The 26,445-nt window shown below is 48.1% G+C and overlaps 1 protein-coding gene across 2 annotated transcripts; it reads right to left on the reverse strand.

Annotated features, from left to right (window-relative positions):
- Positions 1 to 19,563: 19,563 nt before the first annotated feature.
- On the reverse strand, positions 19,564 to 22,801 carry LOC100216736 (uncharacterized). 2 transcript variants are annotated; one of them, NM_001143141.2, is made up of 3 exons: positions 22,423 to 22,539; positions 20,989 to 22,326; positions 19,564 to 20,001 (listed from the first exon to the last, which is right to left on the reverse strand). In NM_001143141.2, exons 1-3 carry the CDS (start codon positions 22,493 to 22,495, stop codon positions 19,967 to 19,969), a joined length of 1,446 nt encoding a protein of 481 aa, NP_001136613.2. In that variant the 5' UTR covers positions 22,496 to 22,539; the 3' UTR covers positions 19,564 to 19,966. The 2 variants fall into 2 exon arrangements, with proteins under 2 accessions (NP_001136613.2, XP_020408695.1); XM_020553106.1 differs by lacking the exon at positions 19,564 to 20,001 and having other exon boundaries at positions 20,008 to 22,326; positions 22,423 to 22,801.
- Between the last annotated feature and the right edge of the window lie 3,644 nt (positions 22,802 to 26,445).

The following is a 26,445-nucleotide window of genomic DNA, read 5'->3' on the forward strand; positions in this document are numbered from 1 at the left end:
GTGAATTCATCTGCGGAAGGGAATCAAGATAAAGATTATGGTGGAAGGAAAAAGAAAAAGAGAGCCCGGATGATTTTAAAGAAAAGGGGTTAGCTCAAATTTTAATTCCTCTTTGTGTTTTATAATGCATGCATGCGGAAAGAAACGTTGCCTCTCAAAAGGGAAATAGGGTGCCTTTTTAGGGCATCCTAAAATATAAGTATTGGCCCACAGGGCCTAATTAATTAGCCACCTATTTCTCCCTCTATGCCTAAGGCCTTTCGTCCTAGGTCTAGCGGTCTAGTCCTGACGATCCGTAGTAGTTTCTAGGCAAGTTTTAGATTTTGAAAATCGGTATTCATGGTCTATTGTCCTTCTCTGTGGTGGAATTTGCTCCGATACCAGCTGTGGCAGAACCACCCGAATTATTCCAGCTTAAGTGCCTAAGTCACGCCTCAGGGGCCGTAACACACTTAAATCGGAATAACCCGTCAGTCCCTCAGATCTAGTCTGATAAAGCCACTTAACCAGGATCAAATTCCACAATCTCACTCGAAGGTGAGTCACAGAAGAAATACAATAAAACAGGAAACCTCAAATTAAGTACGGAGTTATTACATAAATCGGAGTTTTTGGAGTAGCAAATAAAGTTCACAAATTAAAGTGCAGCGGATAATCGATGTCGTCGGTAACGAGGAAATGGGCAAGGCCTAGCCCACTACTCCTCATGCTCCTCTCCTGCCGGAGCAACATCCCACTCGACCGTCCAACCCGGTGGCAGGGTGGTAGGCCAAGTCACACCATCAACTACATCCTGCATGGTACCTGCAAAAATGGTGCCACAAGCAAGGCTGAGTATACTAATACTCAGCTAGACTTAACCGGTGTGAGGAGTCTACTCCTCTACCTCTAGACTATGCAGCTGTTTGGCTGAGGGGTTTGGTTTGCCAAAAGCACTAGCTGTTTCTAAAATCAACTTTTAGCTTTTCAATTTCTACCATCATTAACTTAGCTAGATTGGCTCCTTCTAAGAATACATGGTAACAAGCAATTAGTTCAATCAACAAGTTATCTCATGTAATCCACATTTCACTTCTTACTCGATGCAGTACAAGGAATCAAGCAGTCTCATTAGCTGCGAGAAGCAGACGATTCGAATCGAGTTTTAACCTTGCAAGGTAAACCTAAACACACGGCATGTCAGGGTACTCCGACCCCACACATGACAACCATCCCCATCGATTCCCCGTTCGCGTCCAGGCCTCACCGCCTTGGCATACAATGCTCCACTGACCCCGGCTGCCGCCGTGCAGTGACCGCACTTGTACCCACCATAGCTAGCATGGGAGACCCTGTCTCAGGTCGCATGAGGGATAAAGTCCGCGCCCGGCTTCACTCAGGTACTAGGTTTACCGGTTACCATTTTTCCCGGCATGTGCTTAGTACGTTCAAAAGCTTGACTCAGGTATCCACACATTAATCCTTAATTCATTTTTCCCGTCACATGGACAAGGCATCCTCCCTGGATCCAAGTCCATAGACCAACATATATCCCATTATCAAGATGAATACAATCAATTCCTGACCTCGCGCGAGTGCTAGAAAAATCACTCGACTTCTACCGAGATCCTGATTAGCAAGCAGCTACTCGACCTAGCATACTAGTATTCATCTCAAAAAGGAGTCCTAAGTTCATGCAACTAGAGGTTTCAAGCAACTCCTACACTTAAGTGCACATTACAGTCCTACAAGCATTAAGTGTAGTAAAGTAGCATATATTAACATGGTTATGCATAAAACCGGGGCTTGCCTTCAATTGCTGGGGCTGCGGGGAGATCCTCAATAGCAGCCTCTGAAGCCTGCTCCTGGTCCTCCTCTTGGACAGGTCCTTGCTCGGGGATGAGCACGTACTCTCCGTCGGCAAGATTACAATCTAATGAATGCAATGCGTAAGATATATGCATGATACAATATGTGCTTTAGAATTTACAACTTTTAAAAATGTAGGGTCTTTAGAATTTAAGCAAGTTAACCTTACTTATGTAAAACCTTTTAGTGGTATACTTGGTAAATTGGGTTAGTTTTAATGGGATGAGGTTTATTCCTCCTTTTCTTTTCTTTTATTCCTTTTTAATGTTTTGGAGTAGGTTTGAACTACAAGTTGCTTTTATAGAATTCCAAAAATTCTGCAAAAATTACAGTGGCTTGTTACTGGTGTATGATTCTCTGTCTCAAAATTTGGGGTTCAGAAAGTGAATGGTTTTCTCTGGACAAAATTGCCAAATCTTAAGGCAGAAGGGGTACTTTGAACTACAACTATTATTTAACAGTGGGTAATTCTTTAAAACTTATTTTTGCTGGCTTTTAGGTGTCATAACATGACTTGATACAAATTTCTAGTCATTAATACCTTTTAATTCTTTTCCTATGGTTTTCTTAAGGTTTCTAGCCAAAGGGGTGCTTTCTACTACCACTATGTTTGAAAAACATCAAACAACAGAGTTCTTATTTTTCTTAGCTAGTATTTTGTGCAAGAGCAATCATTCTGGAGTTTGGTTTCTTTTTGCTTAAGGGAAGGGGTGGTTTGCATTATTTAAGTCAAATGGCCTTTCTCACAAATTGCTAGCAAAAGGCATGGGTTCACTTCTTTTTCATGGGTTTGTATTTTTCTCTGGTGGTTTATCTCATCATGGACTTAGCTAATTTTTGGTTGCCCATTATCTCATTATTTGAGGTTGTTTATGATTTATTGGGAAAATGCCTTATTACCACTTTGTATTTATTTTCCTTACTTAAAAAGTTAGGCTGGGGTGCTCTGTATTTTTGTAGTGGGGCTCTGGTGGTTATAAGTTCACTGGATTTTTGTTAACCACTTTGGTTATGGTTTTGCAATTTTAATAATTGATTTTCAGTCTACATAAGGCTGATTAAAGCATCTTAATTAGAAACTGGTCCTAATTAATGGTCTCTGCATTTTTCCTAGGTTCTTGGTTGCATAAGTAAACTAGGAAAAATATTACTAATCATTGTTCAACATTTTCTAATGCTTTTCTGATTTTCTCTAAGTTGTGGACAAAATGGCTTTAAATGAATAACTACATCATAATCTCTAATGCTGGGGATTCTACTATTTTTAAACAATGTCTAATTAGGGTATAAGCATCTACAAATTTTCTTAAGCTCAGTACAGAAGAAAAACTAATTTTCCTTAATTAAACAAGGTTTAGGGGGTTTCTGTTTTTAATTTTAAGCTCTAAAATTTAGAACAGAAAGCATATGGTTCAATAATTTTAAATGATAGATCATAATATTCCAGAGCTAGCAAAATTGGTTTGACAGCTTTTCATTAAGATTTCATCAAGTTATGAATTTTCTAAGTTCTTTGGTTATTTAAAAAGAATAACAGAATTGATAAAAGGGAAAAACCACTTTGCACTGGGGTCCCTGGCGGTTTTTCTAAGTTTTCCTCGCGAATCAGTCCTTAGGTTACTATTCATATGAGTCGCTGACATTACAGAAAATCCCTCGGGTTCTACAGAACCTAACCCGAGGTCCTTCTTCTACCTCAAACAGTAGCCGCGGCGAAGAAAAGGGTGGAGGGGCTTACCGGCGGCGAGACTGTTCCGGTGAAGTGGTCGAGGGCGAAGGGGAGGTCGCGGGGATCACAACGGTGTGCGGAACGTCAACGGAGATGGCCGGAGTTGGTCGGTCCACGCGCGCAGGCGGGGATGCTCGTCGGCGGCGAGGAGACCGGCCTGGTCACGGCGAGATAGTTCAATCAAAGGGGTCAGGGAGATCCACGGGATGCCAGAGAAGACATGAGCGAAAGGAATTGGGCGGAGACTCACTGGATAGCTCGGTCCACGCGCGGCGGCGGAAGACCGAAGTCCGGTGAGGTTGATCTCGGGCCTCCGGTGAAGTCCGGTCGGGTCCGAGGGCTTGGCGAGCTTCACGGGCTACTGGCGGAGCTAGCCGAAGCACAGGTTGGGCTGGAGGGCGGCTGGAGTGGGCTGGCCACGGCGGCCGTAGCTCTGGCGGCAATGGCGGGCGGAAATACGCTCGCCGGAGCTAAGGAACGGTGGCTGGCCGATGAGGGTGAGTGCGGGGCGAAGAGAGGTGCGCCCGGGGAGGCTTTATAGGCGCGGGCGGGCACGGCCGAGGGCGTGGGCGCGCGGCGGACTTGACCGGACGCCGGGGCGAGCGCGCGCGCGGGTTGGGCGAGCTCTGGCGTGCCGACCAGGGTCGAACACGTGTGCCCGTGCGTTCTGCCCAAGCTCTGGCGTGTGTGGTCGCTCATCCGAGCCTGCTCTCGCCTGGGTCAGTGCACAAAACCTCTTCTCCTCCCTACAAGCTACCATTCTTGTGTGGAGGTCATAGGATTTTGCCTACTGGTTGCAGAGATATGGAGCCAGGAAATCTGGTCTGTCTCCCTGCCCAAACCCGAGGCAAATCCCAAGTTTTGTCGTGTCTAGGGCTCGCGTCCCAATGCCATCTTCTGGCACACGACAGAGGGGTTAGTTAGACACAAATTTGTCAATGGGGCCATTAGGATTCGAGTTAGGGATCAAGGTGAACATCCCTGATCTTTGGCTCAAGGTCTGAATTTCAGAATTCTGAAATTCAGAATTCCCAATGAGTCCCAACAAAAGAAGCTTGATTTGGGGGTTTTCTTGAATTATTTTGGCTAAGCTTTCTCAATCTATCTTGTTGCTTATCAAATATACTTTAACTTATATTATTGGCTCAACTCAAAATTTTAAACTTTTCATTCCCTTTTGCTTATTTTCTTGAATTTTGTTCATGGGGTTCACTTAGAGTTCTTAATTAGGGTTGCACATTCTTATCTTTTCAAGGACTCAATTGTTTTGATCATGACACTTTTAAACATATACTTGGTGAATTCTTTGTCACTTAAGTTATTTTGATGCTCATGCTTACTTTGGTTCACAGGAAGTAATGGCTCTTGGTGTGGCTTTTTAAGAGAAACCCTAGGTGACACTGGGGTGTCACACTAAGTCTCCGCAAGGACCACCACACAATTGGTGTCTCTTGCCTCGGTTACAATTGAGTTGATCACAAGAAAGAATGAGAAAGAAAAAGCAATCCAAGCGCAAGAGCTCAAATGAACACAAGTCACTCTCTCACTAGTCACTATTTGATTGGAATGATCTTTGGACTTGGGAGAGGATTTGATCTCTTTGGTGTGTCTAGTATTGAATGCTATAGCTCTTGTAAGGTGTAGGAAGTCTGAAAACTTGGATGCCATGAATGTGGGTTGGTTGGGGGTATTTATAGCCCCACCCACCAAAAGTGACCGTTGGGAGTGAAAGGGAATTAGGCTTACACCTATTTCCTAAATTGATTTTGGTGGTTGAATTGCCCAACACAAATAATTGGACTAACTAGTTTGCCCAAGTTTATAAGTTCTACAGGTACCAAAGGTTCACAATAAGCCAATAAAAAGATCAAGAGAAAGGGTTCAAACAAAGGAGCAAAGGGACAACCGAAGGCACCCTGGTCGGGCGCACCGGACTATCTGGTGCGCCACCGGACAGTGTCCGGTGCACCACCGGACTCCAAGCTGAACTTCGCACCTTCGGGAAAACTCCGAGCCGCTGCGCTATAATTCACCGGACTGTCCGGTGCTCCAAGGAGAAGCGACTCTGAACTCGCCAGCTTCGGGAATTCGCTCCGCTATAATTCACCGGACATGTCCGGTGTGGACCGGACTGTCCGGTGTAACGGCGGAGCAACGGCTACTTTGGCGCCAACGGTCACCTGCAGCGGCATTAAATGCGCGCCAGAGCGCGCAGAAGTCAGGCACGCGCGAGACAACGCACCGGACACTCTACAGTCCATGTCCGGTGCGCCACCGGACATCCAGGCGGGCCCAGCAGTCAGAGCTCCAACGGTCGGAACCCTACGGCCTGGTGGCGTGGCTGGCGCACCGGACATTGTCTGGTGTGCACCGGACTGTCCGGTGCACCATGCGACAGACAGCCTCCACCAAACGGCTAGTTTGGTGGTTGGGGCTATAAATACCCCCAACCACCCCTCATTCAAGTCATCCAAGTTTTCACACTTCTACACCTTACAAGAGCTCTAGCATTCAATTCTAGACACACCCAAGTGCTCAAATCCTCTCCAATTCCACACAAGGCCATAGTGATTAGTGAGAGAGATTTGTTGTGTTCTTTTGAGCTCTTGCGCTTGGATTCCTTCTTTCTTTCATTCTTTCTTGCGATCATCTCAATTGTAATCGAGGCAAGAGACACCAATTGTGTGGTGGTCCTTGCGGGGAAGTTTGGTTCCCGTTTGATTGAGAGAAGAAGCTCACTCGGTCCAAGGGACCGTTTGAGAGAGGGAAAGGGTTGAGATAGACCCGGCCTTTGTGGCCTCCTCAACGGGGAGTAGGTTTGAGAGAACCGAACCTCAGTAAAACAAATCCACGTGTCTCACTCTTTATTTGCCCGCGATTTGTTTTGTGCCCTCTCTCTCGGACTCATTATTATTTCTAACGCTAACCCGGCTTGTAGTTGTGATTAAGTTTGTAAATTTCAGATTCGCCCTATTCACCCCCCTCTAGGCGACTTTCAATTGGTATCAGAGCCTGGTGCTTCATTAGAGCCTAACCGCTCGAAGTGATGTCGGGAGATCACACCAAGAGGGAGATGGAGACCGGCGATAAGCCCACTACAAGCCACGAGTCGACTTCATCGGAAGAGTCCCGCAACAAGAGGAAGGAGAAGAAAGACTCCTCCAACAAAGGGAAGGGGAAGGAGAAGAAATCCTCTTCCCACAAGTCGCATCGGAGAGGCGACAAACACAAGAGGATGAGGAAAGTGGTCTACTACGAGACCGACTCTTCATCACCATCGACCTCCGGCTCCGACGCGCCGTCCGTCACTTCTAAGCGCCATGAGCGCAAGAAGTTTAGTAAGATCCCCCTACGCTATCCCCACATTTCAAAGCGTACTCCTTTGCTCTCCGTTCCATTAGGCAAACCACCGGTTTTTTATGGTGAAGATTATAATATGTGGAGTGACAAAATGAGGCATCATCTAACCTCACTCCACACAAGCATATGGAATGTTGTTGAGTTTGGTGTACAGGTACCATCCGTAGGGGATGAAGACTATGACTCGGACGAAGTGGCCCAAATTCACCACTTTAACTCCCAAGCCACTACTATACTCCTCGCCTCTCTAAGTCGAGAGGAGTATAATAAGGTGCAAGGGTTAAAGAGTGCGAAGGAAATTTGGGACGTACTCAAGACCGCGCACGAAGGAGACGAGGTGACAAAAATCACCAAGCGGGAGACGATCGAGGGGGAGCTCGGTCGCTTCATGCTTCACCAAGGGGAGGACCCACAAGCCATGTACAACCGCTTGAAGACCTTGGTGAATCAAGTGTGCAACCTCGGGAGCGAAAAATGGGATGACCATGAGATGGTCAAGGTTATTCTTAGATCCCTCGTATTTCTTAACCCTACACAAGTTCAATTAATTCGAGGTGATCCTAGATATAAGCTAATGTCCCCCGAGGAGGTTATAGGAAAATTTGTGAGCTTTGAGCTAATGATTAAAGGCTCAAATAAAATCATCGACCAAGGTACCTCCTCAACGCCCGAAGCACAACCGGTGGCATTCAAGGCGACGGAGGAGAAGGAGGAGTCTACATCAAGTAGACAACCAATCGACGCCTCCAAGCTCGACAACGAGGAAATGGCGCTCATCATCAAGAGTTTCCACCAAATCCTCAAGCAAAGGAGGGGGAAGGATTACAAGCCCGGCTCTAAGAAGGTTTGCTACAAGTGTGGTAAGCCCGGTCACTTTATTGCCAAATGTCCTATTTCTAGTGACAGTGACAGGGGCGACGACAAGAAGGGGAGAAGAAAGGAGAAGAAGAGATATCACAAGAAGAAGGGCAGCGATGCCCATGTGTGCCACGAGTGGGACTCCGACGAGAGCTTCGCCGACTCCTCCTCCGACGAGGACGCCGCCAACATCGCCATCACCAAGGGACTTCTCTTCCCCAACGTCGGCCACAAGTGCCTCATGGCAAAGGACGGCAAAAAGAAGAAGGTTAAATCCAAATCCTCCACTAAATATGAATCCTCTAGTGATGATAATGCTAGTGATGAGGAGGATAATTTACGTACTCTTTTTGCCAACCTAAACATGCAACAAAAGAAAAAATTAAATGAATTGATTAGTGCCATCCATGAAAAGGATGATCTCTTGGACTCCCAAGAGGACTTCCTAATCAAGGAAAATAAAAAGCATGTTAAGGTTAAAAATGCTTATGCTCTAGAAGTAGAAAAATGTGAAAAACTATCTATTGAGCTAAGCACTTGCCATGAGACTATTGACAACCTTAGAAATGAAAATGCTAGATTAATTGCTAAGGTTGATTCAGATGTTTGTGATGTTTCAATTCCCAATCTTAGAAATGATAATGTTGATTTGCTTGCTGAGATTGAAGAATTAAACATCTCTCTTGCTAGCCTTAGGATTGAAAATGAAAAATTGCTTGCTAAGGCTAAAGATTTTGATGTTTGAAATGTTACTATTTCTAACCTTAGAAGTGAAAATGATATATTACATGCTAAGGTTGTAGAATTAAAATCTTGCAAACCCTCTACATCTACCGTTGAGCATGTGTCTATTTGTACTAGATGTAGAGATGTTGATATTGATGCTATCCATGATCATATGAATTTAATTAAACAACAAAATGATCATATAGCTAAATTAGATGCTAAATTGCCGAGCATAACTTAGAGAATGAAAAGTTTAAATTTGCTAGAAGTATGCTCTATAGTGGGAGACGCCCTGACATCAAGGATGGCATTGACTTCCAAAGGGGAGACAATGTCAAACTTAATGCCCCTCCTAAAAGATTGTCTAATTTTGTTAAGGGCAAGGCTCCCATGCCTCAGGACAACGAGGGTTACATTTTGTACCCTGCCGGTTATCCCGAGAGCAAGATTAGGAGAATTCATTCTAGGAAGTCTCACTCTGGCCCTAACCATGCTTTTATGTATAAGGGTGAGACATCTAGCTCTAGGCAACCAACTCGTGCTAAGTTGTCTAAGAAGAAAACTCCTAGTGCATCAAATGACCATAGCATTTCATTCAAAACTTTTGATGCATCATATGTTTTAACTAACAAATCCGGCAAGGTAGTTGCCAAGTTTGTTGGGGGCAAACACAAGGGGTCAAAGATTTGTGTTTGGGTACCCAAAGTTCTTGTGTCTAATGCCAAAGGACCCAAAACCGTTTGGGTACCTAAAGTCAAGAACTAAAATTGTTTTGTAGGTTTATGCATCCAGGGCACAAGTTGGATCATCGATAGCGGGTGCACAAACCACATGACAGGGGAGAAGAAGATGTTCTCCTCCTACGAGAAAAACCAAGATCCCCAAAGAGCCATCACATTCGGGGATGGAAACCAAGGTTTGGTCAAAGGATTGGGTAAAATTGCTATATCTCCTGACCATTTCATTTCCAATGTTTTTCTTGTAGATTCATTATATTACAATTTGCTTTCCGTATCTCAATTATGTCAAATGGGCTACAACTGTCTTTTTACTGATGTAGGTGTCACTGTCTTTAGAAGAAGTGATGATTCAATAGCCTTTAAGGGAGTGTTAGAGGGTCAGCTATACTTGGTAGATTTTGATAGAGCTGAACTCGACACTTGCTTAATAGCTAAGACTAACATGGGTTGGCTCTGGCACCGTCGACTAGCCCATGTTGGAATGAAGAATCTTCATAAGCTTCTAAAGGGAGAGCACATTTTAGGATTAACAAATGTTCATTTTGAGAAAGACAGGATTTGTAGCGCATGCCAAGCCGGGAAGCAAGTTGGTGTTCATCATCCACACAAGAACATCATGACGACTGACAGGCCACTGGAACTCCTACATATGGACCTATTTGGCCCGATAGCTTACATAAGCATCGGCGGGAGTAAGTACTGTCTAGTTATTGTGGATGATTATTATCGCTTCACTTGGATGTTTTTTTGCAGGAAAAATCACAAACCCAAGAGACCTTAAAGGGATTCTTGAGACGGGCTCAAAATGAGTTCGGCTTAAGGATTAAGAAAATAAGAAGAGACAACGGGACAGAGTTCAAGAATTCCCAAATTGAAGGTTTTCTTGAGGAGGAAGGCATCAAGCATGAGTTCTCTTCTCCATACACCCCACAACAAAATGGTGTAGTGGAGAGGAAGAATCGAACTCTATTGGACATGGCAAGAACCATGCTTGATGAGTACAAGACACCGGATCGGTTTTGGGCCGAGGCGGTTAACACCACTTGCTACGCCATCAACCGGTTATATCTACATCGAATCCTCAAGAAGACATCATACGAACTCCTAATCGGTAAAAAGCCCAACATTTCATATTTTAGAGTTTTTGGTAGCAAATGCTTTATTCTTATTAAAAGAGGTAGAAAATCCAAATTTGCTCCTAAAACTGTAGAAGGCTTTTTACTAGGATATGACTCAAACACAAGGGCATATAGAGTCTTTAACAAGTTCTCAGGACTTGTTGAAGTTTCTTGTGACATTGTGTTTGATGAGACTAACGGCTCTCAAGTAGAGCAAGTTGATCTTGATGAGATAGGTGATGAAGAGGCTCTGTGCATCGTGCTAAGGAACATGTCCATTGGGGATGTGTGTCCTAAGGAATTCGAAGAGCCTCCTAATGCACAAGATCAACCATCCTCCTCCACGCAAGCATCCCCACCAACTCAAAATGAGGACGAGGCTCAAGTTGATGAAGGAGAAAATCAAAATGATGAGCCACCTCAAGATGACGACAACGAACAAGGGGGAGATGCAAATGATCAAGACAAGGAGGATGAAGAACCAAGGCCGCCACACCCAAGAGTCCACCAAGCAATCCAACGAGATCACCCCGTCGACACCATCCTCGGCGATATTCATAAGGGGGTAACTGCTCGATCTCGTGTTGCATATTTTTGTGAGCATTACTCTTTTGTTTCCTCTATTGAGCCACACAGGGTAGAGGAAGCACTCCAAGATTCGGATTGGGTGATGGCGATGCAAGAGGAGCTCAACAACTTCACTAGGAATGAAGTATGGCATTTAGTTCCACGTCCTAACCAAAATGTTGTAGGAACCAAATGGGTCTTCCGCAACAAGCAAGACGAGCATGGTGTGGTGACAAGGAACAAAGCTCGACTTGTGGCCAAGGGATACTCCCAAGTCAAAGGTTTGGATTTCGGTGAAACCTATGCACCCGTAGCTAGGCTTGAGTCAATTTGTATATTATTAGCTTATGCTACTTACCATGGCTTCAAGCTTTATCAAATGGACGTGAAGAGTGCCTTCCTCAATGGACCAATCAAGGAAGAGGTCTATGTTGAGCAACCTCCCGGCTTTGAAGACAGTGAGTACCCTAACCATGTCTATAGGCTCTCTAAGGCGCTTTATGGGCTCAAGCAAGCCCCACGAGCATGGTATGAATGCCTTAGAGATTTCCTTATTGCTAATGGCTTCAAAGTCGGCAAGGCCGATCCTACTTTATTTACTAAAACTCTTGACAATGATTTGTTCGTATGCCAAATTTATGTTGATGATATCATTTTTGGGTCTACTAACGAATCTACATGTGAGGAATTTAGTAGGATCATGACACAAAAATTCGAGATGTCGATGATGGGGGAGTTGAAGTATTTCTTAGGATTCCAAGTAAAGCAACTCCAAGAGGGCACCTTCATTTGTCAAACAAAGTATACTCAAGACATTCTAAACAAGTTTGGGATGAAGGATGCCAAGCCCATCAAGACTCCCATGGGAACCAGTGGGCATCTCGACCTCGACACGGGAGGTAAATCCGTCGATCAAAAGGTATACCGGTCGATGATAGGTTCATTACTCTATTTATGTGCATCTCGACCGGACATTATGCTTTCTGTATGCATGTGTGCAAGATTCCAAGCCGACCCTAAGGAATCTCACCTTACGGCCGTAAAACGAATCTTGAGATATTTGGCTTATACTCCAAAGTTTGGGCTTTGGTACCCTCGGGGATCCACATTTGATTTGATTGGTTATTCGGATGCCGATTGGGCGGGGTGTAAGATTAATAGAAAGAGCACATCGGAGACTTGCCAGTTCTTGGGAAGGTCCTTGGTGTCTTGGGCTTCAAAGAAGCAAAATTTGGTCGCTCTTTCAACCGCCGAAGCCGAGTATATTGCCGTAGGCCATTGTTGCGCGCAATTACTTTGGATGAGGCAAACCCTGCAGGACTATGGTTACAAATTGACCAAAGTTCCTCTTCTATGTGATAATGAGAGTGCAATCCGCATGGCGGATAATCCCATTGAGCATAGCCACACTAAACACATAGCCATTCGATATCATTTTCTTAGGGATCACCAACAAAAGGGGGATATCGAGATTGCATACATTAACACTAAAGGTCAATTAGCCGATATCTTTACCAAGCCACTTGATGAACAAACTTTTACCAGACTTAGGCATGAGCTAAATATTCTTGATTCTAGAAATTTCTTTTGATATCGTGCATGCATAGCTCATAAATATACCTTTGATCATGTCTCTTTTATATATGCTATGACTAATGTGTTTTCAAGTATATTTCAAACCAAGTCATAGGTATATTGAAAGGGAATTGGAGTCTTCGGCGAAAACAAGGCTTCCACTCCACTCTATCACTCATCCTTCGCCGTCGCTCCGAGTATCTCTCCGTCTTTGGTATAATCTTCACTCATATGTTTTATTTGCCAAAGGGGAGAAAATAGTTAGCAAAGGGCTAATATCTCACTCAAAGTATCCGTTTTTGGCGATTCATGCCAAAGGGGGAGAAAGTATGAGCCCAAAGCAAAAGGACCGCACCACCACCCTAATTTTAAAATTAATAATTTTCAATTGGTAAATTTCAAATTGGTATCTCTTTGTGTTCTAAAGGGGGAGAAAGTAGCACCTTTCAAAATTGATATCTTAAAACCCTCTTGAACACTAAGAGGAGAGTTTATTTGAGGGGGAGTTTTGTTTAGTCAAAGGAAAAGCATTTGAAACAAGGGGAGAAAATTTCAAAACTCGAAAATGCTTCGCAAAATCTTATTCATTTACCTTTAACTATCTGCAAAAAGACTTTGAAAAGGATTTACAAAAAGAATTTGCAAAAACAAAACACGTGGTGCAAGCGTAGTCCAAAATGTTAAAAAGAAACAATCCATGCATATCTAGTAAGTAATATTTATTGGCTCAAATTCTAAGTAACCTTTGCACTTACATATTGCAAACTAGTTCAATTATGCACTTCTATATTTGCTTTGGTTTGTGTTGGCATCAATCACCAAAAAGGGGGAGATTGAAAGGGAATTAGGCTTACACCTATTTCCTAAATTGATTTTGGTGGTTGAATTGCCCAACACAAATAATTGGACTAACTATTTTGCCCAAGTTTATAAGTTCTACAGGTACCAAAGGTTCACAATAAGCCAATAAAAAGATCAAGAGAAAGGGTTCAAACAAAGGAGCAAAGGGACAACCGAAGGCACCCTGGTCGGGCGCACCGGACTGTCCGGTGCGCCACCGGACAGTGTCCGGTGCACCAGGGGACTCCAAGCTGAACTTCGCACCTTCGGGAAAACTCAGAGCCGCCGCGCTATAATTCACTGGACTGTCCGGTGTACACCGAACAGTGTCCGGTGCTCCAAGGAGAAGCGACTCTGAACTCGCCAGCTTCGGGAATTCGCTCCGCTATAATTCACCGGACATGTCCGGTGTGCACCGGACTGTCCGGTGTAACGGCGGAGCAACGGCTACTTCGGCGCCAACGGTCACCTGCAGCGGCATTAAATGCGCGCTAGAGCGCGCAGAAGTCAAGCACGCGCGAGACGGCGCACCGGACACTCTACAGTCCATGTCCGGTGCGCCACCGGACATCCAGGCGGGCCCAACAGTCAGAGCTCCAATGGTCGGAACCCTATGGCCTAGTGACGTGGCTGGCGCACCGGACACTGTCCGGTGTGCACCGGACTGTCCGGTGTGCACCGGACTGTCCGGTGCACCATGCGACAGACAGCCTCCACCAAACGACTAGTTTGGTGGTTGGGGCAATAAATACCCCCAACCACCCCTCATTCAAGTCATCCAAGTTTTCACACTTCTACACCTTACAAGAGCTCTAGCATTCAATTCTAGACACACCCAAGTGATCAAATCCTCTCCAATTCCACACAAGGCCATAGTGATTAGTGAGAGAGATTTGTTGTGTTCTTTTGAGCTCTTGCGCTTGGATTGCTTCTTTCTTTCATTCTTTCTTGCGATCATCTCAATTGTAATCGAGGCAAGAGCCACCAATTGTGTGGTGGTCCTTGCGGGGAAGTTTGGTTCCCATTTGATTGAGAGAAGAAGCTCACTCGGTCCAAGGGACCGTTTGAGAGAGGGAAAGGGTTGAGATAGACCCGGCCTTTGTGGCCTCCTCAATGGGGAGTAGGTTTGAGAGAACCGAACCTCGGTAAAACAAATCCATGTGTCTCACTCTTTATTTGCCCGCGATTTGTTTTGCGCCCTCTCTCTCGGACTCATTATTATTTCTAACGCTAACCCGACTTGTAGTTGTGATTAAGTTTGTAAATTTCAGATTCGCCCTATTCACCCCCCTCTAGGCGACTTTCAGGGATGCTGTCTGTCGCATGGCGCACCGGACAGTCCGGTGCGCCAGCCACGTCACCCGACCGTTAGGGTTCGACCGTTGGAGGTTCTGTCTTCTGGGTCACCGGACAGTCCAGTGGTGCACCGGACAGCCACTATACACTGTCCGGTGCGCCTTCTGGCGCTGCTTTGACTCTGGCGCGCACTATACCGCATTGAATGCGTTTTGTAGACGACCGTTGGCGCGAAGTAGCTGTTGCTCCGCTGGCACACCGGACAGTCCGGTGCTACACCGGACAGTCCGGTGAATTATAGCAGAGCGGCTCCCAGAATTCCCGAAGGTGGCAAGTTCGGAGTTGAGTTTCCTGGTGCACCGGATAGTCCGGTGCGCCAGATCAGGGCACACTTTGGTTGTCTTTTGCTCCTTTTGTTTGAACCCTTTCTTTTGACTTGTATTGGTTTGTTGTGAACCTTTGGCACCTGTAGAACTCATAATCTAGAGCAAACTAGTTAGTCCAATAATTTGTGTTGGGCAATTCAAGCACCAAAATTTTTATTAGAAAAACGTTTGACCCTATTTCCCTTTCAAGTTTATTACTGAAACACTACGGGCCTCGATTCCTATGGTACATAGTGGTAGCCACTCTATAACCATAGTTGGTATGATAATATAAGACTACAAATCTCTCCGAGCACAACTATAGTGGTGCATGCAAGCATCAAGTAATTTGAGTTTCTAATTTCCCAAAATTTAAGTTTCTTAGTGTTTTAATTAAGTTTGGAGCTCTCAAGCAGCCAATTAATTGTTGTTTTGCATATGAAATAAGTTTAATAATCTCACAATGATCAGCCAATTGATTAACAATGTCATTCCAATGACAGAATTGGTGACCTGTGGATCTGAACCCATGACTGGACTCGGTGAAGCTCCAATAACAGAACTGGTTCAAGCAATTTCTATATTTCTATATATTAAAGCCGGGAGCAAATCTGGCTCCCGGTTCGTCCACGTCATCCCTTTGTTTGACAGCCGCATGATCGACGTCGTACGTTCATGAATCGGTTTCCTGTCACACACAGGCTCTCTACGATACGGGAAGTCGGGAACCTTCCGGATGGGCTCCTTCCTCAGCCATTGTAGCTTGCCTCGCGGCACTGGCGGTGGCTCCGCCCGACCAGCGCAACCGCAGTCCCATTCTTCTAGACAAAGCGAACGTGCCCCTGTTGGTCGAAGCCACGCTGACGACGTCCCCTGCCGCCGCCCAACTGAGCGGTACAAGTACACCGTACACCAATCCATTCGATCTCTGGGTCTAATACCTTGGAACAAGCAAAGGGGCCAGACCCCTAAGGCGCCAGTGCTCCACTCCATCAAGCAATGCACGGCGTCAATGGAAGACTTCGCCGGCCAGGACGTTTGCGTCGTTCTCGGCATTGGGGACAACATCAAGGGCCTCTTGGCCACGCTGTCGCGCATCGACGCCATCATCTCCTATGATTCATCCCCTCGCTCAACTTGCATCCTATCATTCCCTATCCCGTGCCGAGTCCCTGATTCACGGTTGTTGTGTGGTAGTCGGTAACGCTGAATATGAACCTGGGCGACATCAAGTGCGAGGTGTTCTGCAACCAGGTGCTCCGCACGGTGGAGAACTTCTTGGCCCTCTGCGCTAGCGGCTACTACGTCGACACTGTGTTCCACCGCAACATCAAGGGCTTCATGGTATAAGGCGGTGACCCCATCGGCTCTGGCAATGCAGGGCGCTCCATCTGGGCACCAAGTTCGTCGACGAGTTCAGGGAGTCTCTCAAGGTTGGTTGGTTTCTTTTTAGATTGCTTGCTTGCTTGCTTTGTGTGTCGTTTGATATTTATCCTCTGATAAGAACACGAACGAACCCTCGCTTGCTGATTACTGCTGAATTATTACTGGAATTGGTTGGTAGGTAGCACACTATGTAGGGGCCAACAACGGACCCAACGCCAATGGCAGCCGGTTCTTCATCACCTACGCCAAGCAGCCGTTCTGAAAAAAAAAATTGAACAGAGTCACCCAAAAAATGTGCATGTCTGGAACGACAACTTCAGATTAACGACAACCATGATTTTCCAATTGTGTGGTTTTGATGGAGTCATGTATGGGTAACCAGGAGGCCATCTAAATAAATCTGTATGCACTTCAATCATGTGCTAATATTGATTGTGCAGTACATACATATTAATATAGTGATCCATGATGTCTCAACATTTTTAGATGGTAAAATCGGTGCCTGTAAGTGTGAGAGTAAACTTAGCTTATAATACTATTACTGTCGTACTACGGTATCATGATTTATGGTTATTCTGTCTAGAATATCTGACATAGATATAAGTTTTTTCTCTAAAAACGTAGGAGAACATTATATTAAGAATTAAGAAGATATGAAAAAAGGCATGAGAACTACACCTCATGATTCATCACATTTTCCTCGGTCGTTGTTGCTTACTTGCTTCAAGGATAACAGGTATATTTACTGCAATTACTCAGCATGTTAGGTAATATCGATTTTTTAAGTTGTTGCATCATCATATCTCATTTTAAGTTGTTGTCTCATCACATGTACTACTTTATAACATGATTACTAAGTTGAGTGCATAATTATTTTGTGACCACTAAAACCAATATTTTGTACGTTCAGTACATGTATATATCCATTTAGCAATCTAATAGCTAGACTGCTCATGAGTCTAGATTTGTACACCGAACTGTTCCACTTCAACGATTTTTTGTTTACGTAATTCTGTTATTTCTATGTATATGTATCTATATATATTATTGTTACTATAAGTCTAAAGCAATACTCTTTTAACACCATAACCATAAATATAGCAATCTAATTAACACTCGCTCGAGGCGCGAGTAAGTTACTAGTCAAAATCAAAGCATGAGGGGCAGAGCCGGGTAAAAACACTGATACACCTGGCAAGGCAAATTTGTCGAGCAGCAATCGAACAGGCCCTTTAGGCCCAGAATCAGCTTTGTTGTCAGACACCAGGCCCAATAGCCCACATGACTTGTAAGTTTGGTGGATCCAATCCAATTCTGTACCGGACATGCCATATTGTGTGAACAAACACAGCCCACCACCCAATCGGAACGGCCGTTTCTCTACTGCTCACCACCCCCACCCAAGCCAAAGGCAACAAGGCAAAAGTGTGCACTACCAAGAAAAGAAACCGAGCTTACTCCGTGCAAGATAGATATCGCTAATTTAATTAAATTTGTAAAAAAATATCACTATTTATATTTTTTAATCAAAATTATTATTAAAATATTTTAAATATATATTTAGTAACAACAATTGTATTTACAGATACTAATATTTTTTGTATGTAATGAAAGTTTAAAATTATTGACCCGTTGAAAGTGAGAAGCGTGCGTCCTATCTCGGGGACGGAGCAAGTACAGTTGGCACTCACCCGACCAATCCACCGCACCCAGGTGCCGGCCGGGCACGGAAATCACCGCTGCCAGTGCCAGCAGATCTCTGATCTCTCGTCTGGAACGGTGAAAGCATCGGCCTCATATTCCCTTCTCGGCTTCCCCCTCCCGTAGAGATGGCAATGGGTACCCGAAACCCGAAACCCGAAACCCGATGGGTTTTTACCCCATTAGGGTACGGATTTGGGTCAATTTTCATACCCATGGGTTTGTTAATGGGCATAAATGTATACCCGACGGGTTCATGGGTACGGGTTTGTTCCTATAGTACCCAAACCCGTGAACCCGTGAGTTTTTTAAACCCGACCAAACCTAGTGCATATTGTAATTTTATTTTATAAATGAACAACAAACTTGTTATCTACCTATTTACTTCCTAATTTTTATCAAATAGTGAATGTATAAGTAGTTGGTGATAGTGTTGCTTGCTTGCTATTATAGTTATTACTAGCGTTATATATGTGGTGGATGTATAACTTAGTGCAAGGTAACTTGATTATACAACTTATTATTTGTATTTAATTCTCTCTACTAATATTTTTAATACGAAATCATGAACTCGTTGTTCATTACATAAATTTTGGACCATGATCTCATTAATCATTACAATACTTATTGATTATAAAAAGAATAAGTATATTGGAGATAAAACCCGCGGGTAACCCGTGGGTACCCGCAAACCCGATGGGTACGGGTTTGGGCAAAATTTCAAACCCGTCATGGGTACGGGTTTTTTAATAGATGTAAATATTTTTCACGGGTACGGGTTTGGGATAGCAAAACCCGGCGGGTTTGTACCCGTTGCCATCTCTACCCTCCCGTGGTCCACCCACATCCTGCCCCGCGTGGCCGGACGCCGGCCGAGCCCGGAGCGCAAGCCGCAGGCCACCTACTCCGGGTGACGACGGCCTTCCGCGCGCTCGTGAGATCGTGCTGTGGCCAATTGTACCCACTCCCATATGGTTCCAAGGCTTGGCCGCGTATAGCTGTCAAAAGGCTCGGGAACGACAGGTTTTGGGAAAGTTTGGATCCGTGCCCATCCATGTCTGCCCGCTACCACGCACCGGGCTGAGGAGTGGCGCTGCACGACAACGTCTGAAAGCGGTGCTTTTTTTTTTTTGACTTCCCCATTAGTAGAGAAGTCCAATAATGAAGCTTTAGACAGTGTTTATTTACAGAATCGAAAAAAAACAGCCTTGCTTTGAGATCTGAAACGTTCCAAAGCAATTCGGCACAAATCCTCCATTTCCAAGGTTTTAATTGCTCGCCAAAGGGCAGACATTTGACTAGTAGCACTACTCGAGTGCGGGTGCTGCTGCCAGTAGTGTGCATTGTCGTCCACGCTAAGCACCATTTCCGCCTCCGGCACGCACATTTGAGCCGATGACGGAACAAGAGTCAAAATGCTCACTCGAGTCGAGACAAACCGTAGTGGGTCACATGGGCGCAAAAGGCTAAACCATTTAAATTAATTAATCTATACGTACTGGTCATCAGATTTTAATAGTAGCATGCTAGTAGTAGAAGTAGTAGTGCTGGTCATGACTAAACAAACATATCCACACACACACCCACCATTAGCCAAAGCTGCAAAAAGGAAGGCGTACAGCTACAGCCTAGTACAGCGATGTTCGTTCTACGGCGTCGCTGCGGGGCTGGAGTCAAAGCTGCAGCGGTAAAGAAAGTCTGAAAGGGTGGGCAAAGATTCCGGCGTCCCCCAGAGTCCAGTCCAGTCTCTAGGGCGACTGATGAGCTGAGCTGCTGTGCTGCCTCCTGCCTGCCATCGATTCTTTTGTTCCTCGAGATGGCCGCTGGCGTTACGGTCCTCGCCGCTGCTGCTTCAGTTCAGACCGTCGATGGGAGGTCGCACTTGCCCATCTCTGTAAACAATGCAGCGACAGCGAGCCACCCCAGTGAGGTCACAGGTTAGATTAGGTCTCAAACAAATCTTAAAAACAGAATATTCTCTAATCTAACAGCGGCATCATTCATACGTAAAGAGTGGAGTAAACAAATATAATTCACACAGGGGGTAGCAGTAGTAGGAGCTGGAAAAGCTAGCGGAAGTGGCAATCAGGCACGGCGGAGTCTGCGACATCCAGACATGCACGCGGTACCACGAAGGAAACCAGGACGGAGTAAAGGACACGGACACAGGCGAGGACGGGTCATATCACGTCGACCTGCACAGGCCAGGCCCCCCCTGTCTCGGTCATTATTGCACCTTGTGGCCTGCTGGAACCTGAGCAAGTGATCAGGTCACTCATAATGACTCCATCCCAGTGACAGCAGCTCGAATCCAATGCAATCGCAGTACAGATTTGGTCACAGAGCAGCAGTAACGGCTGCTGCGATCTGCACAGCAGACGTGCAAATGGGGACGCGGCGTGCAAGGACCTAGTACGTGGTTTGTGTACTGTGCGTCATGCTTCAGCGTGGTTTGTACTGGACGTGACAGCCATGTGTGTGGTGAGCAGTACTGTACTACTAGTGAAAACGGGAATCATTCCCGTACAATGCCAAAGCTATTGCCAGTCTATCAGTAAAAGTCACCATGCGGCCCAGCGATAAAACATGGGTCCTAGGGGATGTTTCATGCCTAGGTTCCCGCGATAACCCATCACTTTTTTAATCGAAACTAAACTGTTTGGGTTGTGTATGGCTTTGGTCGCGTGTGTGTGGATTGCACATTGCAGTGGCAGCATGCCAGCATTTACATTTCGCTACGTGATCCAACGAATTCATGGTCTACGTTTCAACCAATGGTACCAGATGCGCGAATGTGATCGCGATGAATATAATGGCCGATTTCTAGCTGCGTCGAAAATGGCGCGAGGGGGAGAATGAGTGGCGCGGCAGCGGCTTACTCGGTGCCTGGTTGACGACGTAGGCGGCGCCGGCGAAGTCGCAGGTTCCGATGGACCGGCCCTTGCGCTGGTAGTAGTCGTTGAAGGCGTAGGATGCGTGCGCGACCATGGTGTTGGGCTCGAAGCACGCCGCGCCGGGCTGGATGGCCTTGCAGTCCGCGCCGCCGGGGCCGCACGCGTAGTCCAGCGCCGCCTGGAGCCGATGCTCCCCGGCCATCGCGTTCGCCACGCACCACGCCTCCCCGGTCGTCACCTTCACCCCGCTCGGCGGGTTGGTGCTGGTGCTGCTCGCCCCGCCGCCGTTCTCCTGCCACCCGAGGCCGCCGTTGCCCTGGCTGGCGCCGCCGCCGCCGAGGACGAACTCGACGTCGTACACCTTCTGCTGGTTCGGGTAGAAGACGCCGTAGTTGCGCTCGGAGGTCGGCCCGGGCTTCTGGTTCTCGTTGAAGAGCGCGAAGAGGTACACGTCGATGTCGGCGTCGGGGCGGCGCGGGGTGCCGGCGTTGCCGGAGAGCACGCGGCGGGCCAGGTTGCCGTTGTACGCCGCGGCGTTGGCCGCCGAAGCGCCCGCCTCGTTGGCGTCGCCCTTGGACGGCCACCCCGTCTCGGAGACCACGACGCGCACGCCGTTGTAGCCCTCCCCGAGCCTGCTGACCGCGGCGAACACGGCGTCCAGCTGCGCGTCGAGGAGGCTGTAGTACTTGAGGCCGTTCCCGGCGTCGAGCACGCCGGCGTTGGGGCGGAACAGGGCGTAGTCGAGGGAGATGTCTCCCGCATTGCCGGAGTAAGCGAAGAACGGGTACGCGTTCACCATGAGGTACGACCCGGTCTGCGCCAGGAAGTCGAGCATGGGCTTCATGACGGCCTGCGCGAGGTCCTCCCGGAACGCGCCCGCCGAGGACGGGTAGGACGACGCGAGCGCCGTGAGCGCGATGGGCGACGACACCTTGACGGCCCCGTCGAGGCCCAGCCTGGCCAGCGCGGCGTGCACGTTGGCCATGGCCGGGACCAGCTGCGCCGTCACGTTCTTGGCCGACGCGAACACCTCGTTGCCCACGGCGATGCCCTGGATCTGCGTGGCCGGGTGGTACGCCGCCACGTTCCGGCGCACCCACAGCAGCGCGTAGGACGCGCGCGACGCCGCCGCCGCGACCTGCTCGTTGGGCAGCGCCACCACCACCTTGATGCCGGTGTTCGCGAGGGCGCGCAGCACGGTGGGGTCGGCGTCGTACAGCTTCACCTGCGCGACGCCCTGCTGCTTGAGCAGCTGCACAACCGCCGCTGGGTTGGGCAGGTTGTTCGCCACGCGGCCGTAGTTCACGCCCACCGTCCCCGCCTCTGCAACCAGAGCAAACCACACATCAGTCACCAAACATCCACCTGTGTTGCCGCATTGTCACTTCCTTGATCTTTGCGTGATCCGGTGGTGTTTACCTGCCGGAGAAAGGAGGAGCAGAACCGCCGCGGCGAGGAAGACGGCGGCGAGGAGAGGGCGTGGGGGCGCCATGCTCTGCTCTGCGGCGCGGCGAGGCAGAGCAAAGAGGGGGTGAGTGGACGAGTGTGGGGCGGAAGGAAAGCGCGGAGATTGGGGATTTATGGCCGGTGACCTCGTCACGCTAGCCCGTTTGGGGCGGTAAGGGAAAAGTGGCGGGTGTGGGGCACGTCGCGGCGGGCTCGGCTCGTGCGCGGGGTGGTGTGGTGGTGGGGCGACGTGGAGGCAGGCATGTCATGTGGCGGTAGGCGCGGGTGTTGCTGTTGCCTGGCTGGTGGTGCGCGTGGGATTGGGATCCAGCCGTCCTGTGGCAATGGAAAGCGAAGGAGCCGGGGAGCGCCGGCCGCCGGGGGTAGTAGTACGAGGCTGCAAGGGCAGCATGGCCCCGCTCGCGGCGACCGTTGTTCCGCTGCGTGACGGGGCCCAGCGTACGGGCGTTTCGGCTGGGGGCGTCTGGTGGTTAGTGGCTAATCAATGTGGACGCTGTGACTGTAGTGCGATGGATGAGATTTGATGCCAGTTGCTGCTCTGCTCATCCCAACGGCTCGAAAATCTTTTATGTTCTGTCCTGTTTGGTGCCGTTGAAACAAAACCCTTTTTTCCGTGTGCATTTACGTAGCACTTCTGATGAGTGAGTGAATGAATGATACTGACGCAAGTGGTATTACCACGGTGGTCCCTGCATGCGAGGAACTAGCACAGTTGACTCAATGACTACTATACGTCGTGATAAGTACAGTATTTTTGTATGCAGGAAGACACTGTTTTTTCCCGTGTGTGTGTTCAAGCAGGCCTGAGCCGTCCAGAGTGGAAGTGTCTAGTGTCACTGTTGCAGCACTGCGACAGGGGTAACAAGGATCGGATAAGTCGTGGTATTTTTGGTTGGCTTCAGAACTTGTTGAAAGGCAAAGGGAAGATATGGGTTTTGGTTGGTGCAGATTAACACGAAGCAGTAGCCAGTAGCTGTCAAACTTTGGCCGCCCACTGTACTGCTGCTGCAGTGGCTAAGTTCCGGAAGACGGCGAACTCCGCTCCGCCCGACCAAGGGCTCGAACTCGGGCTCAGCCCCGGAAGACGACGAACTCCGCTTCGCCCAACCCCAGGGCTCGTACTCCGCCCTGGCCTCTGCCGAACGACCTCCGCCTCGCCCGACACAGGGGCTCGGGCTCGGCCTCGGCCATGGAAGACAGACTCGACCTCGGCTTCGGAGGAGCCTCCACGTCGCCCAACCTAGGGCGTAGGCCAGCCACGTCAACGGGAAGCGCCATCATCACCCTACCCCGAGCTGACTCGGGCCACAGAGAACAAGACCGGTGTCCCATCTGGCTAGCTCCGCCAGATAGGCAATGATGGCGCCCCGCATGCTCTGTGACGACGGCGGCTCTCAGCTCTCTTACGGAAGCAGGAGGACGTCAGCAAGGACTCAACCGCTCCGACAGCTGTCCCTCCATCAGGCTCCGTCGCTCCTCCGACGGCCATGACATCACACCAGCTGGGTGCCAAATTCTCTCCGGCTGCCACATCGGCATGTACTTAGGGCGCTAGCTCTCCCCCGCTAGACACGTAGCACTCTACTACACCCCCATTGTACACCTGGATCCTCTCCTTACGCCTATAAAAGGAAGGACCAGGGCCCTCTTAGAGAGGGTTGGCCGCGCGGGGACGAGGACGGGACAGACGCTCTCTTGGGGCCGCTCGCTTCCCTCTCCCGCGTGGACGCTTGTAACCCCCTACTGCAAGCGCACCCGACCTGGGCGCGGGACGAACACGAAGGCCGCGAGATTCCCACCTCTCTCACGCCGGTCACCGGCCGCCTCGCTCCTTCCCCCCTTCGCGTTCGCCCACGCGCTCGACCCATCTGGGCTGGGGCACGCAGCGACACTCACTCGTCGGCCCGAGGGACCCCTCGGTCTCGAAACGCGGACAGTGCCGTTGAAACAAAACCCTTTTTTCCGTGTGCATTTACGTAGCACTTCTGATGAGTGAGTGAATGAGACTGACGCAGGTGGTATTACCACGGTGCCCCCTGCGACGAACTAGCACAGCTAGAGACAGCCAAACGAGCCGCCTGGTCTGGCCCAGACCAGGTGAAGCCCGACCTATTTTAGGTCCGATCCATCAGACACAGTTAGAAAACCGGGCCGGACCGTTAAACCCGCGGGGACCACCGTTTTCTTGTCGGAGCCCGGCCCGTAGCGGGCCTAAACGGACCGGGCCGGCTTGTTTAGCACGGAAAAAGCAGGCCGAAAAACGGGTTAAACGGGTCGTGTTTAGTTTTTTGTCCGAGTCTGGACCGTTTATTCGTGTCGGGCTCGGATCAGATCCAAACAGCGGGTTTCGTACCGGGCTCACGAGGCTTGTGTTTATTGGCCGTCTATAAGCACAGTTGACTCTATGACTACTATACGTTGTGATAAGTACAGTATATTTGTATGCAGGAAGACACTGTTCTTCCCCCCTTGAGAAACACAGATATGCGTGTGTGTGTTCAAGCAGGCCTGAGCCGTCCAGAGTGGAAGTGCCTAATGTCACTGTTGCAGCACTGCGACAGGGTAACAAGGATCGGATAAGTCGTGGTATTTTTGGTTGGCTTCAGAACTTGTTGAAAGGCAAAGGGAAGATATGGTTTTTGGTTGGTGCAGATTAACACGAAGCAGTAGCTGTCAAACTTTGGCCGCCCACTGTACACTGCTGCTGCAGTACTTTCCTGTCCACCACCGGACAAGCTACGCCGCTACGCTGGGGTAGTCGACAAAGGTCCCGCCGCTAACTGTAGCTCCCGGCGACTTAGACTGTCTCCAACAACGTCCTCTATATTCATCCTCTATATCTGTCCTTTACAGTCTCATCTAAAAGATTTCATCCTCTATATCTTATTTCTCTCCAACAACATCCTCTAAATCATGTACTCTATACTCAAATACTCATATTAAAGACATTTTTAAATTTTATTTTTTTGTACATATGTATTTATCACGCTCTGAAATGTATTGTATATATTTTAGTTTTGCTAAACCGGTTATTTAAAGTAGTCAAATGGATAGAGTACCGTTTAGAGAAACTCTATATATAGAGAATCCAGCAGCGTCCTCTAAATTTAAAGGACCGTTTAGAGGACATTGCTGGAGAGCGTAGAGGACCGTTTGGTCCTCTATATTTAGGGTAGAGAACCCTTTAAGGGGCCTTGTTGGAGCCAGCCTTACGCTGACCGTAAAACACAGCCCTCGTCTCCAAATAAACCCTGCTGCCTCTTGTTCGTTCGCACTGCCATCATCCATCCCCATCGCGGAGAATCTCAGTACGTGCAACGCCTGCCCCTGCCGCGTGACACCGACAGCGCTCGTTCGCGCGCTGGGCTCGTCGTCGACAGCGACTTGGACGCGTGGTCCCTCCGGGGGTCGGAGGACGTGTGGTGACAGCCGGCATCCGTCGACTTATAGTGTGTTTGGTTTGCGGAATCACTCTATACTTAATGAGGGCATGCATCATAGGTTCATTCCATCAATTTTAATGGAATCAACACACTCCTCATTTATATACTAATTATTATGTTATGAGGAATGGGGTGATGATGAATCAACTCATTATATTCCACAAACCAAATAAAAAGGTGAGGAGTGAGAAGAGAATGTATCACTTTATTCCTCAAACCAAACACACTATTAAATTGCGTGTTTAGTGAAGGCAAAGCAGAGCAAGGTGGCCTGGCGCGTGGGTTCAGTGCTATTAACACGCACGACACAAGAGCTAGTTAGTGCACCGGCCCGGGCAGGGCAAGCGCAGCCTCCGGTTGCCATTGCCGACCTCGGCTTGCCGTCGTTGCGCAAGCACTACGCAACATGCATGGATCGGGGACCAGAGGTCCAGAGCAGGTAGCCGAAGGCTGTACTGTGTATGTGTGCGCGCGCGCAGATAGAACGGAAAGTTGGTGTAATGAGGCCATCGTAGGTTAGGAAAGGCGATTG

The sequence above is a fragment of the Zea mays genome, chromosome 5 (assembly GCF_902167145.1).
Source record: "Zea mays cultivar B73 chromosome 5, Zm-B73-REFERENCE-NAM-5.0, whole genome shotgun sequence".
NCBI classification, from domain to species: Eukaryota; Viridiplantae; Streptophyta; class Magnoliopsida; order Poales; family Poaceae; genus Zea; species Zea mays.

Excerpts from the sequence above, each read along its gene's own strand:
- LOC100216736 (XM_020553106.1), bottom strand. The coding sequence starts at position 22,495 with ATGGCGCCCCCACGCCCTCTCCTCGCCGCCGTCTTCCTCGCCGCGGCG. Across the intron at positions 22,327-22,422 it reads GCTCCTCCTTTCTCCGGCAG|AGGCGGGGACGGTGGGCGTG; the intron begins GTAAACACCACC and ends CTCTGGTTGCAG.